The sequence below is a fragment of the Tachyglossus aculeatus genome, chromosome X2, assembly GCF_015852505.1.
Source record: "Tachyglossus aculeatus isolate mTacAcu1 chromosome X2, mTacAcu1.pri, whole genome shotgun sequence".
Lineage (NCBI taxonomy): Eukaryota > Metazoa > Chordata > Mammalia > Monotremata > Tachyglossidae > Tachyglossus > Tachyglossus aculeatus.
In genome coordinates this window covers 8,834,365-8,849,307 of record NC_052100.1, presented here as the reverse complement: position 1 = coordinate 8,849,307, position 14,943 = coordinate 8,834,365, and the positions used below count along the sequence as shown (strand labels likewise).

At 55.9% G+C, this 14,943-nt stretch overlaps 1 protein-coding gene across 3 annotated transcripts in view; it reads left to right on the top strand.

The window, feature by feature from the left end:
- The window catches only part of COL5A3 (collagen type V alpha 3 chain), a 41,703-nt gene that overhangs the window by 15,313 nt on the left and 11,447 nt on the right, over positions 1-14,943 (top strand). For all 3 annotated transcript variants that reach the window (XM_038770738.1, XM_038770737.1, XM_038770736.1), the window contains 37 exons: positions 746-790; positions 1,023-1,076; positions 1,218-1,262; positions 1,493-1,546; positions 1,821-1,865; positions 2,311-2,364; positions 2,557-2,601; positions 2,785-2,838; positions 3,110-3,217; positions 3,452-3,505; positions 3,605-3,658; positions 4,483-4,527; positions 4,832-4,885; positions 5,179-5,223; positions 5,396-5,449; positions 6,124-6,177; positions 7,889-7,942; positions 8,208-8,315; positions 8,467-8,556; positions 8,732-8,785; positions 8,925-9,032; positions 9,339-9,446; positions 9,570-9,623; positions 9,839-9,892; positions 11,797-11,904; positions 12,067-12,120; positions 12,280-12,333; positions 12,626-12,679; positions 12,834-12,887; positions 13,017-13,124; positions 13,219-13,272; positions 13,495-13,548; positions 13,688-13,741; positions 13,917-13,970; positions 14,201-14,308; positions 14,515-14,568; positions 14,835-14,888. In XM_038770738.1, the coding sequence (XP_038626666.1) occupies positions 746-790; positions 1,023-1,076; positions 1,218-1,262; positions 1,493-1,546; positions 1,821-1,865; positions 2,311-2,364; positions 2,557-2,601; positions 2,785-2,838; positions 3,110-3,217; positions 3,452-3,505; positions 3,605-3,658; positions 4,483-4,527; positions 4,832-4,885; positions 5,179-5,223; positions 5,396-5,449; positions 6,124-6,177; positions 7,889-7,942; positions 8,208-8,315; positions 8,467-8,556; positions 8,732-8,785; positions 8,925-9,032; positions 9,339-9,446; positions 9,570-9,623; positions 9,839-9,892; positions 11,797-11,904; positions 12,067-12,120; positions 12,280-12,333; positions 12,626-12,679; positions 12,834-12,887; positions 13,017-13,124; positions 13,219-13,272; positions 13,495-13,548; positions 13,688-13,741; positions 13,917-13,970; positions 14,201-14,308; positions 14,515-14,568; positions 14,835-14,888 (2,358 nt within the window). The remainder of the gene's footprint in view (positions 1-745; positions 791-1,022; positions 1,077-1,217; positions 1,263-1,492; positions 1,547-1,820; positions 1,866-2,310; positions 2,365-2,556; positions 2,602-2,784; positions 2,839-3,109; positions 3,218-3,451; positions 3,506-3,604; positions 3,659-4,482; positions 4,528-4,831; positions 4,886-5,178; positions 5,224-5,395; positions 5,450-6,123; positions 6,178-7,888; positions 7,943-8,207; positions 8,316-8,466; positions 8,557-8,731; positions 8,786-8,924; positions 9,033-9,338; positions 9,447-9,569; positions 9,624-9,838; positions 9,893-11,796; positions 11,905-12,066; positions 12,121-12,279; positions 12,334-12,625; positions 12,680-12,833; positions 12,888-13,016; positions 13,125-13,218; positions 13,273-13,494; positions 13,549-13,687; positions 13,742-13,916; positions 13,971-14,200; positions 14,309-14,514; positions 14,569-14,834; positions 14,889-14,943) is intronic.

Below are 14,943 nucleotides of genomic sequence, written 5' to 3'. Positions count from 1 at the left end.
CACAGACCTTCCTGTCTTCAAAACTCTGCTGAAAAGACTAATTAATCCTCACCTCCTCAGTCATGTTCTCCCATCAACCACCCAGGATGCTGCTTGCAGGTTTATTTCCTCTCCTCAGCACTTATGTACTTATGCATATTTTTATTTGTATATTCAATTATTTATTCAGCTATTTCATCCTAATACCTTCGTCCTACTTCCTGTTCTTACCTTTTCTCCCCCAGCTATTTGTCTTTCTATCCCCATCGGACTGTAAGGCCCTAGAGGGCAGTGAGTGTGTGTTTTGCTTCTGTTGCTTTCTCCCAAGCACTTAGTACAGTGTTTCAGGCTCAGTAAATGACTTGGATGCAAGCAGCTGCAGCTATGGATAAATGAGGATGATGTGTGCACTCCTCTTTGATTTCCTTTTTCCTCTTGTTCCTACTGCATGTTTATGATCCTCTAGACCATAAGCTCATTATGGGCAGGAAATGTGTTGGTCATATTGTGTTGTATTCTCCCAAGCGCTTCATACAGTGCTCTGCACACAGTAAGTGCTCAATGAATACGATTGATCTGTGCCTGCCTGCCTTCTCCCCCATTAGATTGTAAACTCTTCAAGGGCAGGACCTTTGTCTTTGACTTCTACAGCAGGTTCCCAAATGCCTAGTATAGTTCTCTGCACAGAGTAGGCACTGCCAGTCCTGCAGCTGTTGGGTCTGTCTCTGTGTCTCCTCGTGTGCCTCTAAGTTTTCTTCTTCTGCAGGGTGTGGTTGGAATCGATGGTGCTCCGGGCACAAAAGGCGATGTGGTAAGAGCCTGCTGCCGCTCCCTCTCCAACTATTTCCCCCGCCCCTAGCCTCACAGCCCCCCCACTCCTCTAACCTCTCCCTGCCCTTTCCAGTTTTACACTGGGACGGCAGCTAGAGGTTCAGGGTGGGGCCCCTCCGTTCCCAGCCCTATTCCTACCTGATCCCTCTGACTCCCAACCTGATCCTTCCTTTCATGGATGACCCCTCACCCCACCACTGCTTCCATCGCAGGGGATCCAGGGGGAGCCTGGCCCTCCAGGTCAGCAGGGAACTCCTGGACCCCAGGTATGAACCCATTCCGGGTATGGGACGGTCTCACAGAGGTGTATATCCCTCCCGAGCCTGGCTGGGATCTGATCCTTCCAGCCACTCTCGCCATCCTCTGCCCCGTCTCACTACCCCCACCATTTTTCTGCTTTATCCCAGGGTCTTCCAGGACCTCAGGGCCCTGTTGGGCTGCCTGGGGAGAAGGTGAGTGTGTGTGTGTGTGTGTGTGTGTGTGTGTGTGTGTGTGTCCCTAGCCTCCTGGGAGGAAATTGGGGTCTGGGGGGTTGTGCTCTGGCAGGGGGTAGTGGCTTTTTGACTGCTACATGTTCTAGAACACAGGGCAGATCCAGGATCCTTCCTCAGGGTGCTGGGCCAGGTGTCCTGTCACCAGCAGCTCAGGTCCTGCCTCTCTCTCTCTCTCTCTCTCCCCTCAGGGCTCCCCTGGACAGCAGGGTCTGCGGGGGCTTCCTGGAGTTGACGGCCCCTTGGTGAGTCTCTTGCAGGGTGGGAAGGGGACTGGGAGGAGATAGGAGGGAGCTGCCTCTGGACTCAGAATTGGGAGGTGGTGGGATGGATAGAGTCTTGAGAGGTGGGAAGGGGGAAGACGAGATCCCAGACAAGTGAGAAGGAGGTGGCGGGGAACTGGAGGGGTGTTGGGGACCCCCATCCTCCTCCCCACATTCTCCTCTTTGGTCACTGGGGTCTCTGGGGAGGGGACAGCCCTGATTACCCCATCTCAGCCTCCCTTCCCTGACTCCACAGGGTCATCCTGGTCGTGAAGGGCCCTTAGGGGAAAAGGGGGCTCAGGTAAGTGTCCTGGGGAAGGCTGGAGAGTAAGGGACGAGGCTGAGAGAGGGGAAAGAAGGAATGGGGAGACAAAGGAGGCGAGGAAGGGATTGAGGGCCCCAAAGAGGTAGGCGGAGGGGGTTTGGAGGGTGCTGGGGTGGTGGGAGAGGTGGGAAGTAGGTATTGAGAAGCAGCATGGCTCAGTGGAAAGAGCACGGGCTTGGGAGTCAGAGCCGGTTTGAATCCCGGCTCTGCCATTTGTCAGCTGTGTGACCTTGGGCAAGCCACTTAACTTCTCTGTGCCTCAGTTACCTCATCTGTAAAATGGGGATTGACTGTGAGCCTCACGTGGGACAACCTGATCACCTTGTATCCCCCCCCAGCGCTTAGAACAGTGCTTTGCACATAGTAAGCACTTAACAAGTACCATTATCATTATTATTGTTATTATTATCTCTGTCCTTAGGGTCCATCTGGGACCTCGGGCTCTATCGGGTATCCAGGACAAAGAGGTGTGAAGGTGAGGGGACCCAATTTCCTCTCCTGTGATATGTAGGGATGGTCCTGGGGGAGGGATTTTCTGGAAGGGTACTATGGGGGTAACATACAGTATGTGCTGGGAGGGCGTACTCTGGTCTGAGCTCCTGCCTGTTGCTTGGGTCCTGGGCGGGGTGGGGGGGGCACCCAGGCTCTGTGGCTCTTTCCCTCACAGGGCGCCATTGGGGTTCGTGGTCTGAAAGGTGGAAAAGGGGAGCAGGTAATTGCTGGGGGAGGCTTGGGAGCGGGCTGGGGAAGGGGCTCATGCTGGAAGTGGAGGGGGCTTATTTGCTTCCTAAATCCTTCCCCTTCCTCCCTGGGAGCACACACCGCTCCCCCTTCCCTCCGTTACTAAGGATCTGCCCTGTACCCTCTGACTTCTGACTTTTGACCTTCTGGACAGGGGGAGGATGGCTTCCCTGGGTTCAAGGGGGACATGGGACAGAGAGGAGAGTGGGTAAGACTGGTCCCGGGGGGAGGGGAGTGCAGATGGGGGTTTGGGGGTTGGTGGGGATCTAAGCTGGAGGGTCTGGGTTGTGGGTTGCGTGGAGAGCAGGGAGGTGTATTGGCAAGGAAAGTGGCATCTGGTTGGGTGGTGCAAAGGAATCTGGAGTGGTCTGGGGCTGGCAATCAATCATTTTATTGAGCACTTACTGTGTGCAGAGCACTGTTCTGAGCTCTTGGGAGAGTACAAGACCACAATGCAAGGGATCTCTTCCGTGCTACAGGGTGAACCTGGAACCTTGGGTCCCCGGGGAGAAGATGGATCGGAAGGGCCAAAAGGACAGGAGGGGCAGCCGGGTGGGGAGGGGCCACCGGGCCCAGCTGGGGACAAGGTGAGAGGGCTTGACATCCATCCCTGGACCCCTCTCTCCTCAACACCCCCTTATGGGCCTCCCCTCACCTCCCTCCACATCTCCTCACTTTTCCTCCTGCCCCGCCGCTCCCCCCATTTCATCTCAGTAGCTGGAGTGAACTTAACCTCCCCTCGCCCTGGCATCCCTGTCCCCTTGCCTCCATCCTCCCCGGCCCAGGCCCACCCTGACCTCTGACCTACAACCGCTCTGCAGGGCAAACTGGGTCTTCCTGGCCTTCCCGGCTATCCAGGGCGCCGAGGACCCAAGGTAAAGGGTGGGAAGGGGGAGGGTGAAGAGGAGGGGGAGTGCAGGGGGTTGGGGAAAGGAGGGCTCAGTTGGATAATTGATCCCATTTCTGCTCCACAGGGCTCTGGCGGGTTCCCCGGGGCCCAGGGTTTGGCTGGCGAGAAAGGAAAACGGGTGAGTGTTTGGGTGAACTACTGTGTCTTAATCTTGGGGTTTCCCAGTATGCCACACTAGGGCACCCTGAGATTCCTCAGGGAAATCACCACCACCATTCCGTGATATGAAGTTACAGCCCCCCTGAAAGGCCCGGGTCTCATCCAGGATTCCGCTCTCCAGCCCCACTCTCCGCTGGAGCCTGTAGCTGGGCTCCGAGGGGAGTCTCCAGATCCCAACCCCTCCTTCGTGTGCGCCATCCTGATACGGATGTGGGGGCCCAGAACACAAGACACGATCATTCTCTCTTCGTATTAGAAAGAGAAAAAAATCATTTTACTAAAGCTAAGGGTAGCTTGTTACGGTATTGGAGTAAAATCATAAGCAACAATTGAAAGCGAACAAGCTCACAGCAGATAAGGTTGCAGCAGTACAGGCAAAGGAGTATAAGGTCAAATCCAGCTGTAGACTGCAAATCTCCCATTGGATCTAGACCGCTCCCTGAGCTAGGATCCGGGGTTCCCTAAATCTTTCCACAGGCACTTATCTGTCTCTGGGGCTTAGCTCTCTGGGCCCTGGCAGGTCACTCTTGGGGTTTAAAACCTCTCGCCTTCTTGTCCCTGGATGTTTTATACCCTCCCTTGTGCATGTTGTATGAGGGTGGGTGTGTGTCTGTGTGTGAGTGTGTGTCTGTCATGTGTGTCTCTATGTGTTTGACTATAAGTGTCTGTCCACGTGTACTCTTGCCCAGTGTATCCTTCTGTATGAACTCCTGTTCTCCGTGGGACCTGTTGGGTCCTACGTGAGTCCCATGTCCACCTCTTATCTCCCTTTCTGTGACCCAGGGCAAAGCCGGGCAAGCTGGACTGGCAGGAGAACAGGGCCCGACGGTGAGGAGCCCCCACCCCATTAGGCCTCCTGCCCCAATCCTCATTTTCCTTCCCTCCCTGACCCCACCCATGCCAATCTTCCTCACCAACACGGTCAGAGGCTTGGAGCCAACAGGGAGGAGAAGTAGGTTGGAGGGTATGTGGGAGGAGCTGTGGGGAAGGCAACACAAGGGACTAGGACAAGGGCCCCTGACTATCCCCAGGGAAGGGGGAGAGGAATGGGGTTCACAGATTATTCTAGCTACTGGGGTTCCCATGAGTGGACTGAAATAGATGGGCTACTGACTTGATCCTGTCCATCCAGGGCTCCCGAGGCGAGAGGGGTCAGCCTGGCCCCACCGGGAACCCGGGACCTAAGGTATCTACAGAGAACACCCCAGAAACCCTTCTCCTTGTCCCAGAGATGCAATCTCCAACCCCCTGAGGCCCCCCTCTCTACTCATAGAGACCCCTTCTCTGCTCCCCAGGGATTCATTCCCCCTGTCCCCCAAGATGCCTCAGAGAAGGGTGGCCCACAGGGAAGGGGGGGATCCATCCCCATCTATCTTTGTCCTTTTTAGTCGGCCTCAGTTTCCTGTTTCAGGGCAAGAGGGGAGTGGTGGGGGGAGAGGAAAAGGAGAGCAGAGCTCAGTCCAGCTCCTTCTGTCCTAGGGAGACCTAGGCCATCACGGGGCACCAGGAATTCCTGGAGAGAAGGTCAGTGTGGACACACAATAGGGGGTGAGGGTGGGGGAAAAGGATGGGGAAGGTACTGGTTGTGAATAAACATGAGTGCTTAGTCCAGTGCTCTACAGAGAGTAAATGCTCAATAAATTCTCAGGAGGTTGGGGGAGAGGCTCAGATCAATTATTTTCCCCTTTCCTCTCAGGGTCTTCAAGGGCTACAGGGCCCCCCTGGATTCCTTGGGCCTAAAGGTCCCCCGGTGAGTCACTCCTTCCCCACAGTTCAGACCAGGGATCTGGGATGGGTCCGGTGAGGAGGGAGTCTCTAGCCAAACCCAGATTGGTGTGGGAGGGGGGAAACTGGTGCTTAAAGAATGTCAGAGAATGCAGTATGGCGTAGTGGAAAGAACTAGGGCAAGTGTGTGACCTTGGGCACATCACTTAACGTCTCTGTGCCTCAGTTGCTGCATCTGTAAAATGGCGATTAAAACTGTTAGCCCCACAGGGGTCATGGACTGTATCCAACATGATTAGCTTGTTTCTACTCCAGCACTTAGAACAGTGCCTGGCACAGAGTAAGTGCTTAACAAATACCATTAGAAAAAAAAAAAAAAAGGGCACGGGAGTCACAGGACCTGGGATATAATTCCAGCTCTGCCACTTGTCTACTGTGTGACCTGGGGCAAATAACTTCTCTGGGCCTCCGTTACCTCATCTGTAAAGTAGGGATTAAATCCTCCTCCCTCCTACTTAGACTGTGAGCCCCATGTGGGACAGGGGCTGTGTCCAACCTGATGACCCCCAGTGCCTGGCACTTAACAAGTACTGTTTTAAAAAAAAATATCAGTAAGAGGTAAGGGAGGTCCCCAGGGACTCTGTGCACCGCCCTCCTACCCCCATCCAGCCTTTCCTTGTATCTTGCTCTATCTTCCAGGGCCCCATGGGGAAGGAGGGCCGACCCGGCCACCCAGGAATGCGGGGTGAATTGGTAGGTGACTCTCCCCACCCGGCCCATTCCTCCTCCAGTGTCCTTCACAGACCCATGTCACTCTTTCCTATATCTCCTCCCTTACATGGCTTAACCGCTCACGAGATTTCATCATCATCAATGGTATTTCTTGAGCTGTTATTGTGTGCAGAGCACTGTACTAAGCTCTTGGGAGAGTACAATACAGAGTCTGTTGATATGTTCCCTGCCTACAACGAACTTACAGTCTAGAGGGACCTTAAAACTTACATCTTACATCTCTATGTGGGTGACTCTCAAATTTACATTTGCAGCCCTGTGCTCTTCCATGCTTTACAACCTTGTATCTCCTCCTGCCTTCACCAGTTGAATTTATGTTTTCCTTTAGTTCACACTTTAATTACACTGGCCACCATGTCTGCCAGTCTCCCCTCCCCTTGCCCCCCAATTAAACTGTAACCTCCTCAAGGACAGGGGCTAGGCCTTCTACTTTTACAGTATGCTCCCAAGCATCAAGTAGTTGATAATGATAAAGTCTCCCATCCATAGGCCCTCTGCTTTACAGTCTCTCATCTCCTCCTGTCACTAGGACATCTCCACCTGGTGCAGGTCACTTAACTCAACATATCCACAACAGAATTCCTCATCTTCCCTCCTGAACTTTCTCCCCCAAACACTTTGTTATCACAGTCACAAACCTACCATCCTTCCTGTCCCAGAAGCTTTCAATCTCAGTGTCACTTTTCACTCCTCTTTCACCTAAATTGTTTGCCTTTGCCTTGCTGGATTTTCCTCCACGATATTTCTCAGATATGATCCTCCCTATCCACTATTGCAGCTACTATTCTGTTACAAGCCCTCATCCCCTCCTGCCTAGAATAATGCATAAACTACCTCACTGGTCTCCCTGCCTCCAGCCTCTCCCCTTTTCAATCTAGTCAACCTACATTCTGTGATCAGAGTCATCTTCCTAAAACTCCATTCATAACCTGCCACTCCCTTCCCTAGACACCTCTAATGGCTACCAATAATCCTCCAGCAATCGAACGGAAACTTCTGACACATGGCTTCCAGGCTCTCTTCTTACACCTCTGCTCTCGTCTAATCACACTCTTTGCATCTCCCAAACTCACCTCCTAATTTCCCATCTCTGACTCATTAAACATGTCTTTCCCCTTGCCTGGAACTCCCTGTGCCTTCCCACCCGGCAAAACGTGCCCCTGCTCACTTTCAAAGCCTCTTAAAAAGCCAGGAAGCCTTCCCCAATTAATTTCCATCTCCCTGGTCACAACTTGTACTTCCCAAGCGCTTAGTACAGTGCTCTGCACATAGTAAGCACTCAATAAATACGACTGAATGAATGAATGTTCCATCAGCCACCACAGCACTCCTGCGTGTGCTATCCACTTATCCGTTGTTGATTCATTTCTCCACGTGTCTGGTATAAATATCAGTTGATTCCTAACTACGGGCTATGTGTCCACTTTTGCTTCCTATCTCTCCCATCAGTCTGTGAGCTTCCCCATTATCAATCCTTTCCCCTGGTTACCCGCCCTCCCCACCCCCATCATCACCCCATCCCCCACTCCTCTCTCTCATCCCTGTCCTCCTATACTCCCATTACCCATTCCTCATCATCCAACCCTCATCCCCCTCCATTCCTCACCCCCTCACTGAACACTCCCCTCCTCCATACCAATTGCCCCCATGTCATTTTCCCTGCTCCCCCTAGGGATTCCAAGGCCAGACGGGCCCTCCAGGTCCCATAGGGGTGATTGGCCCCCAGGTGAGTACCCTTGTCTCCAACTCTCACTGCCTTTCTACCTTGGGGGTCTCTGTCACACTGTAGGTCCTGGATCCCTCTGGCCCTGTACTGGTAACTAACTAAGAGTCTGGAGCCCACTTCTTGGACAGCCCCCTGACCCCATCCATCCTGCTTCGCTATACCCTCTGGGGCCCTGGGGCAGAGGGGCTGCATTGGTGGGTGAAGGGGAGGTGCCTGGGGGGATAGGGTAGGGGGAACTCACATGGGCCATCTCCCTTTACCTTAGGGCAAGATTGGTGACTCAGGACCCTTGGGTGAGAGGGGCCACCCAGGACCTCCTGGGCCTCCCGGAGAGCAGGGGCTTCCAGGACTGGCAGGCCGGGAGGGGGCTAAGGTGAGACCGATCCTTCTCAACCTCTCCCATGCCCCACTCTCCAACACAAGCAAGCTGATCTGGGGGAATGCCCCCCAATCCCACACCAAACCCCTTGGTGGGAGGAAGGTGGAGATCTCCCCCCTCAGGGTTTGACCACTCCCCACTGTAGGGGGACCCCGGCCTGGCCGGACTCTCTGGTAAGGAAGGCCCTCCAGGAGTAAGAGGATTCCCTGGCCCCCGAGGAGATACTGGAGACACGGTAAGTGTGTCATACCCTCCCTCACTCCCTCCCCTCAACTTCTGACTTTCACTAAACACCTCCTGTCATCAGACAGAGCCTAGTAATCCGGGAGGGGGGCAGGAAGGGATGATTGGGAAGTGGGAGGTACATGGTGGGTAGCTCAGTCCTGTAGCCTCTTATTCTGCCCTCCCAGGGAACAACTGGTCTGAAAGGGGGGGCAGGTCCCCCCGGACCCCCCGGCTCAAATGTAAGTGAAGTTTCCTTCCCTTCCCTTCTCCCTCCTTTCTCTCCCACCTCTCCCTCTGCCCATTACTCACAACCTGGATTGGACTGTGAGGGCGGGATTTGAGTAGGGGAAACCCTCTTCATGGTCTGAATCCCCTCAGGGGTCTCCAGGGGAACGTGGCCCAGTGGGCGCTCCTGGGGGCATCGGACTTCCTGGCCAGAGTGGAGGGCAGGGGCCTCCAGGTGCCACTGGAGAGAAAGGATCCTCGGTAAGTGGTAGCTCTCCTGGCCTGCCAAGTTCTCCTCAGACCCGATCTCCAGATTTCCCGCAGCCTGGTTCTAGGTGTTGGAAGTGGCACCATACTGCATCCCTCAGCCCTCCCAGTCCCATCTCTTTCCCCTGCTCACCCTAGTCCACGCCCCTGCCAATTCCACTCCACTGACCTCCACCATTGCATCCTGCTGCTTTCCCCAGGGCCCCCATGGGGGAGGGTAGAGGTGGGTGGAGGGGGTCTCTGGTTAGTCCCTTCCAGAAGTTCCCTGGACACTCCCTGATACTTCTCCCCTGGGTCCAGGGGGAGAGTGGTCCTCCAGGTCCCACAGGCCAGGTTGGAATACCAGGTTCAGCAGGATTGACTGGGGCTGCTGGAGCCCAGGGTCCAGCAGGGGAGGATGGAGACAAGGTAATAGGGAAGAGGGAGATGGGGACAGGGGATGGGGCTGAGGGGTTGGGGTGGCAGGGGATGGTGTCATAGATGGGGATTAGGGTTGGAGCAAATGAGAGTTTGGCCTCTGGACTCCCACAGGGCGAGTTGGGGAGTCCCGGCCATAAGGGCAGCCGAGGGGACCAGGGTGAAACGGTGAGTCAGAGGTGGTGCCGTGGTGGCTCTTGGGAGGTACAGCTCCCCTTGAGGATGGGGTGGGGGGATTAGGGGACAGGCGAAGTCTCCTTCTCCTCCTCTTCGGCTCCCCATGTACTAGGTGGGAAGGGGGTGGGAAAGGGGCTTCTCTCCCTCTCCTCTTTCCTTTCTTGTCTCTCTCCCCAGAGTTTTTTCTGATTCTCATCTCCTCTCAGGGTCCGCCCGGTCCGACCGGGATGCAGGGTGCCATGGGGCTCCGCGGTCCTGCAGTAAGTGTTACCCACCCGGCTCCCTGCATTCTTCCTATTCCCTGCAGGTCCCCGTGCTGATTTGGAAATAGATGCCTCTTCCATGACCCTCACCTGTGCTCTGTCAGGGCTTTCTCCTACCTGCAGCAGGCGGGGATTTCCCTGATCCCCCAGTGATCGGAGTCTATTATAGTCTCAAAGTCTCCAGCTTTCTACACTCCAGCAGGAATAATTATAATCATGGTATTTGTTAAGCACTTATGTGATAAGCATTGCACTAAGTGCTAAGGGATGTTTCTCTGCTGGAGCAGCCCCCCCAGCCAACCCCAAAATATTCCCCAGCTTCACCATTCCCCAGCCCACGTCATCCCCCTGGCCCGGAATGCCCTCCCTCCGCACATCCGCCAAGCTAGCTCTCTTCCTCCCTTCAAAGCCCTACTGAGAGCTCACCTCCTCCAGGAGGCCTTCCCAGACTGAGCCCCCTCCTTCCTCTCCCCCTCATCCCCCTCCCCATCCCCCCGCCTTACCTCCTTCCCCTCCCCACAGCACCTGTATATATGTTTGTATGTATTTATTACTCTATTTGTACATATTTATTCTATTTATTTTATTTTGTTAATATGTTTCATTGTCTGTCTCCCCCTTCTAGACCGTGAGCCCGCTGTTGGGTAGGGACCGTTTCTATATGTTGCCAACTTGTACTTCCCAAGTGCTTAGTACAGTGCTCTGCACCCAGTAAGCGCTCAATAAATACAATTGAATGAATCACTGCCATCATCCCCTCACCTAAAGTTTCAGCCCCCTGAAGCTGTGGGAGTCACCTGAGGTTCTGCTCCAGCCCTGCTCTCTGCTGGGGCCTGTAGCTGTGCTTGGGATTGGGGGTAGGGAAACATTGGCTAGCCCCTCCCTCAGGAGCTCTACCCCGATATGGATGTGGTGGCCCGGACACACAGGTCACACAGTGTCCTCTTGAAAAAGAATAGAAATGTTTTGTTAAGGAAAACTCGTTCCAGTGTTAAAGTCAACAACTGGAAGTGAACAAACTCACAGAAGGTAACAAAGTTGCAGTACGAAGTCAAATCCAGTTACAAACCACACATCTCTCCCTGGATCCACACTATTCCCCGAGCTAGGGCCCTACTTTCCCAAACCTTTCCAAGTTATTTAGCTGTCCTGGGCCTTGGCCCTCTTAGCTCTGGGCACCCACTGAAACTAGAGGGTGGTAAGTTCAGAACAAACAAAAGAAAACTTTTTCACCCAGCCTGGGGGAGGACATGGAAATCATTCTCCCAGGAAGCTGGAAATATTAGCAGGTTCAAGAGGAATCTGGATGAACATTCCATTCTGGGGTATCAGAGGACAAGTTAAGGATATGGAGGGGGAAGTTCAAGGTGTTAAATGACCCATTTCTAGCTCAAGACACCATGAAGTTCACAGGGTTCCTCTAAACATCCTGAGGCCCCTCCTGGAAGCAGAGTCCTTAGCTGGACAGGCCATTTATTGCTGAATTGTACTTTCCAAGCACTTAGTACAGTGCTCTGCACACAGTAAGCACTCAAATACAACTGAATGAATGACAGACTGCCTTGGACAGCTCAGGCTCTGATGCCCTGCTTTCTGCTCTCTTTGCTGCTCAAACAATGTCAATCAATCAATGGCACTTAGAGAGTGCTTACTGCATGGAGAACACTGGACTGGATGCTTGGGACCATATGAGGCAACAGAATCGGTAGACACGATCCCTGCACTCAAGGAGCTTATGGCTTAATCACTATTTCCTTGCTCTCCATCCCTTCCCCACTTCACTGCTAACTTCAGGATGGCAGTCAGGAGAGAGTTGGGCCAGGGGCTTCTTACCTCAGCCCCACGCCTCCCTCAGTCCTCATCTCCCGTTTCTCCAGTGGACTCTCCCCTTGTCGCCTCAGGGAACGGACGGTGAGCGTGGTCGTCGGGGTCCTCCGGGCCTGTTTGGACAGAAAGGGGATGAGGGAGTGAGAGGTTTCCTCGGAAAGGCTGGACCTCTGGGCCCACAGGTAGGATTCTGCAGGGCCAAGATGGGTGAGAAGGGGTGGCGGAGGATGGGGAAGCCTTTGGAGAAGGCTGGGAGAGCTGAGTGGGTCTGGGGCAGGGCAGCTTTCTGGGCATACAGGGACCATCTCAGCACCCTGTCTCTCTGTGATACCATCTCTCCGCAGGGGTTGCCAGGAACACCGGGGGAGAAGGGGGAAATCGGAGACGTGGGCTCCCTGGTATGTACCGCCTCCCCACTCTCCAGGGACTGGAGGACAATAGGGATACTGGTGCCACTGGGGAGGAACTGGGATTCTTGTTGATGCTGGTTGAGGGGGCGGGGGGGGGAGAACTGGGTGTTCCGAGGTCACACTCCACTATCCCTCCTTCCCCTGCAGGGTCCTCCTGGCACTCCAGGCCTCCGGGGGCCTCCAGGACCGACTGGAGGGGAGGTTAGTAATGACCTTATTAATGTCTGTCTACCCCTCCAGACTGTAAGCTCGTTGTGGGCAGGGAATGTGCCTGTTACAGTGTTCTGTCCCAAGTGCTTAGTACAATGTTCTGCACAGTCAACAAATAGGATTGACTAACTGAGCTGGGCTGGAGAGAAGAGGGATCCTTCTTCATAGGGTGGTGGGTAGAGGAGGGAGCTGGGAGGGTCACGGGGCGGCGGATGAGTTGTAGAGGGGGGTGGGCGGCATCACAGGCTGCAACAAGCCCCTTCCACCCCCTTCTTCTCTGCAGGGTCCCCAAGGTCAGGCAGGAGCTCTTGGCCAGCCAGGCCCAAACGGAGAGAAGGTGCAGACTCCTGTCCAGCCCCTGAACCACCTCCCACTCTGCTTCTCCCCCGCCCCAACCTGCTCTCCCTGACCCTCCTACTCCCTTCAGCGCCCCCCCCTTCTTGCTGTCAGTCACCAAGCTCCCCTGCCACCACCCATGCATCTTCACACAGGGTGACTCTGGAGCGGCCGGAGAGCCTGGCCCCCCAGGCAAGCCAGGACCCTCGGTGAGTGTCTGAGCTGGTCAGAACCACTGTCCGTCTCCAGCACTCCAGGGGACGAGGGTGAGGGGATAGGATGGGGTGGGGCTGAGTCACCTGTCTGTCCATCTCTGAGCTGCCTTTGCCCTTTGGCAGGGTCCCCGAGGGGAACTGGGGGAGAAGGGTGATGCTGGACAGTCTGGAGCTGCAGGACCTGCAGGCAGGAAGGGTCCCGGGGGCCAGGATGGGGCAGAAGGAGACTGGGTGAGTCCTGGGGTGAGGTGTGGGGGCAGGGAAGAGATGAGGAAGATGGGAGGGAGTACTTGGAGAGTGGGATTCAATGTCCATTGGATTGCAGGGTCCTAGAGGCTTCCGTGGAGACCCTGGCCCCCCTGGAGACCCCGGCCCTCCTGTGAGTGTCCATCCACCCTCCCAAGCCCTCTGAAAAATCATCCAACCCCTCATCCCCCCAACCTCCACCCTTCCCCTCCCCGACTCCAGTACCTTCCAAACTGCTCCCAAGATTCCCTCAAACCCTCTGCTCTTCCCAGTCTCCAACCTAGTCCTCTCAGCCCCCACCCCACTGCTGGGCTTCAGGCCCTTTCCCATCCAAATGGGGTTTGTCTGTTTGCAGGGTGCCGATGGCAGAGCTGGGGACAGGGGGTCCCGAGGAGACACTGGAGGGCTGGTGAGTTACGGGGTTGACACAAGCCGATCGACTGCAGGGGGGTCTGGGAGGGGCGGGGCTGTCGGGAAGGCCAGAGGATTGTGGGGGTGTGGTTGGGGAGGGCTGGGGGTTCTCTCCATGGGAATCTCTGTCCCCACAGGGCCCCCCTGGTGCACCTGGGGAACCAGGTGCCTCTGGTCCTCCTGGGAAGAGGGTGAGTTGGATCCCGCTGCTCTGGCCCCTCCCTCCACTAGGTCCCCCAACCTGTTTGATCTGGATTTACCCCACTTCCCCAGGACTCTGAACAGGATGGTGGGAGGAGGAAGGGAACATGGGAGTCAGAGTGCGGGGGAGGGATGGGGACCCTATCTCTCTTTTCCCTTCTTCAGGGCACCCTGGGTCATGAAGGCCATGAGGGCCCACAAGGAGAGAAAGGAGCCAAGGTGAGGAGGAACCACCTCCCTCGCCCTGAATGCCCCTCCCTTGCCCCTCCCCCTCCCCCGATCAAACTGGACACACCAGACCCGCACACTGACTAGCAGCCATGCCGATCTCTGGCGGGCGGGGGGGGGGGGCAGAAGTGGGAACAAGAAGGCGAGGGGAGATGGGCCAGCTGGATGCTGTTCTGGCCCCACTAATCCTGCTGACCCATTTCTCCTTCCCCCGATCATAGGGGGGGAAGGGCAAAGATGGCCCCCCTGGCAAAACAGGGCCTGTGGGGGTACAAGGCCCCCCTGGGCGGCATGGAGCTGAGGGTCTTCGAGGGATCCCTGGGGCCACGGTGAGGGCGGACCACGGTGGGGGTGGAAGGAGTGGTGGAAGGGGGGTGGGCAGTGGGGGTGGATGGGGAGACAGACAACGGGATGGACGGGGAGACAGACAACGGGATGGATGGGGGAATCAGGTTGGCGGGGGGGGGGGCGGGGAATTGGTGAGGGTTCCCCATATAGGTTTGGAATTAATTCTCTTCCAATTGGGGGTTTTCAGGGTGAGCAGGGACTCCTGGGTCCCCCGGGCCAGACGGGTCCCCCCGGCCCCCTGGTGAGTTCCTGTTCTGTCCTGGAGAGGGGACGAGTCTGCTCGGACCCTGGCCCCCTGCCCAGGACACCCTTCCCCCCCCGCATCCATGCTGATCCCCGAGTCTCCCATCGAGCCGAGGGGCCGGATTTCTTCCGGAAAGTCCACTCCGCTGCTCCAAGCCTCAATGCCCTGACACCTGACACTCCCAGTCCCCTCCCCAGTCCCATCCCCAGCGGGCTGGCAGTCACCACCCCCACCCTCTCCCCCTGCTCCCGCCTCCGCCCCAGGGTCCGAGCGGCCTGCCAGGTCTGAGAGGGGATCCCGGCTTGAAAGGGGAAAAGGTAAGTGCCCCGGGCTGGGGCTGAGGCTGGGTCTGGGAGTGGAGTTGGGCATGGG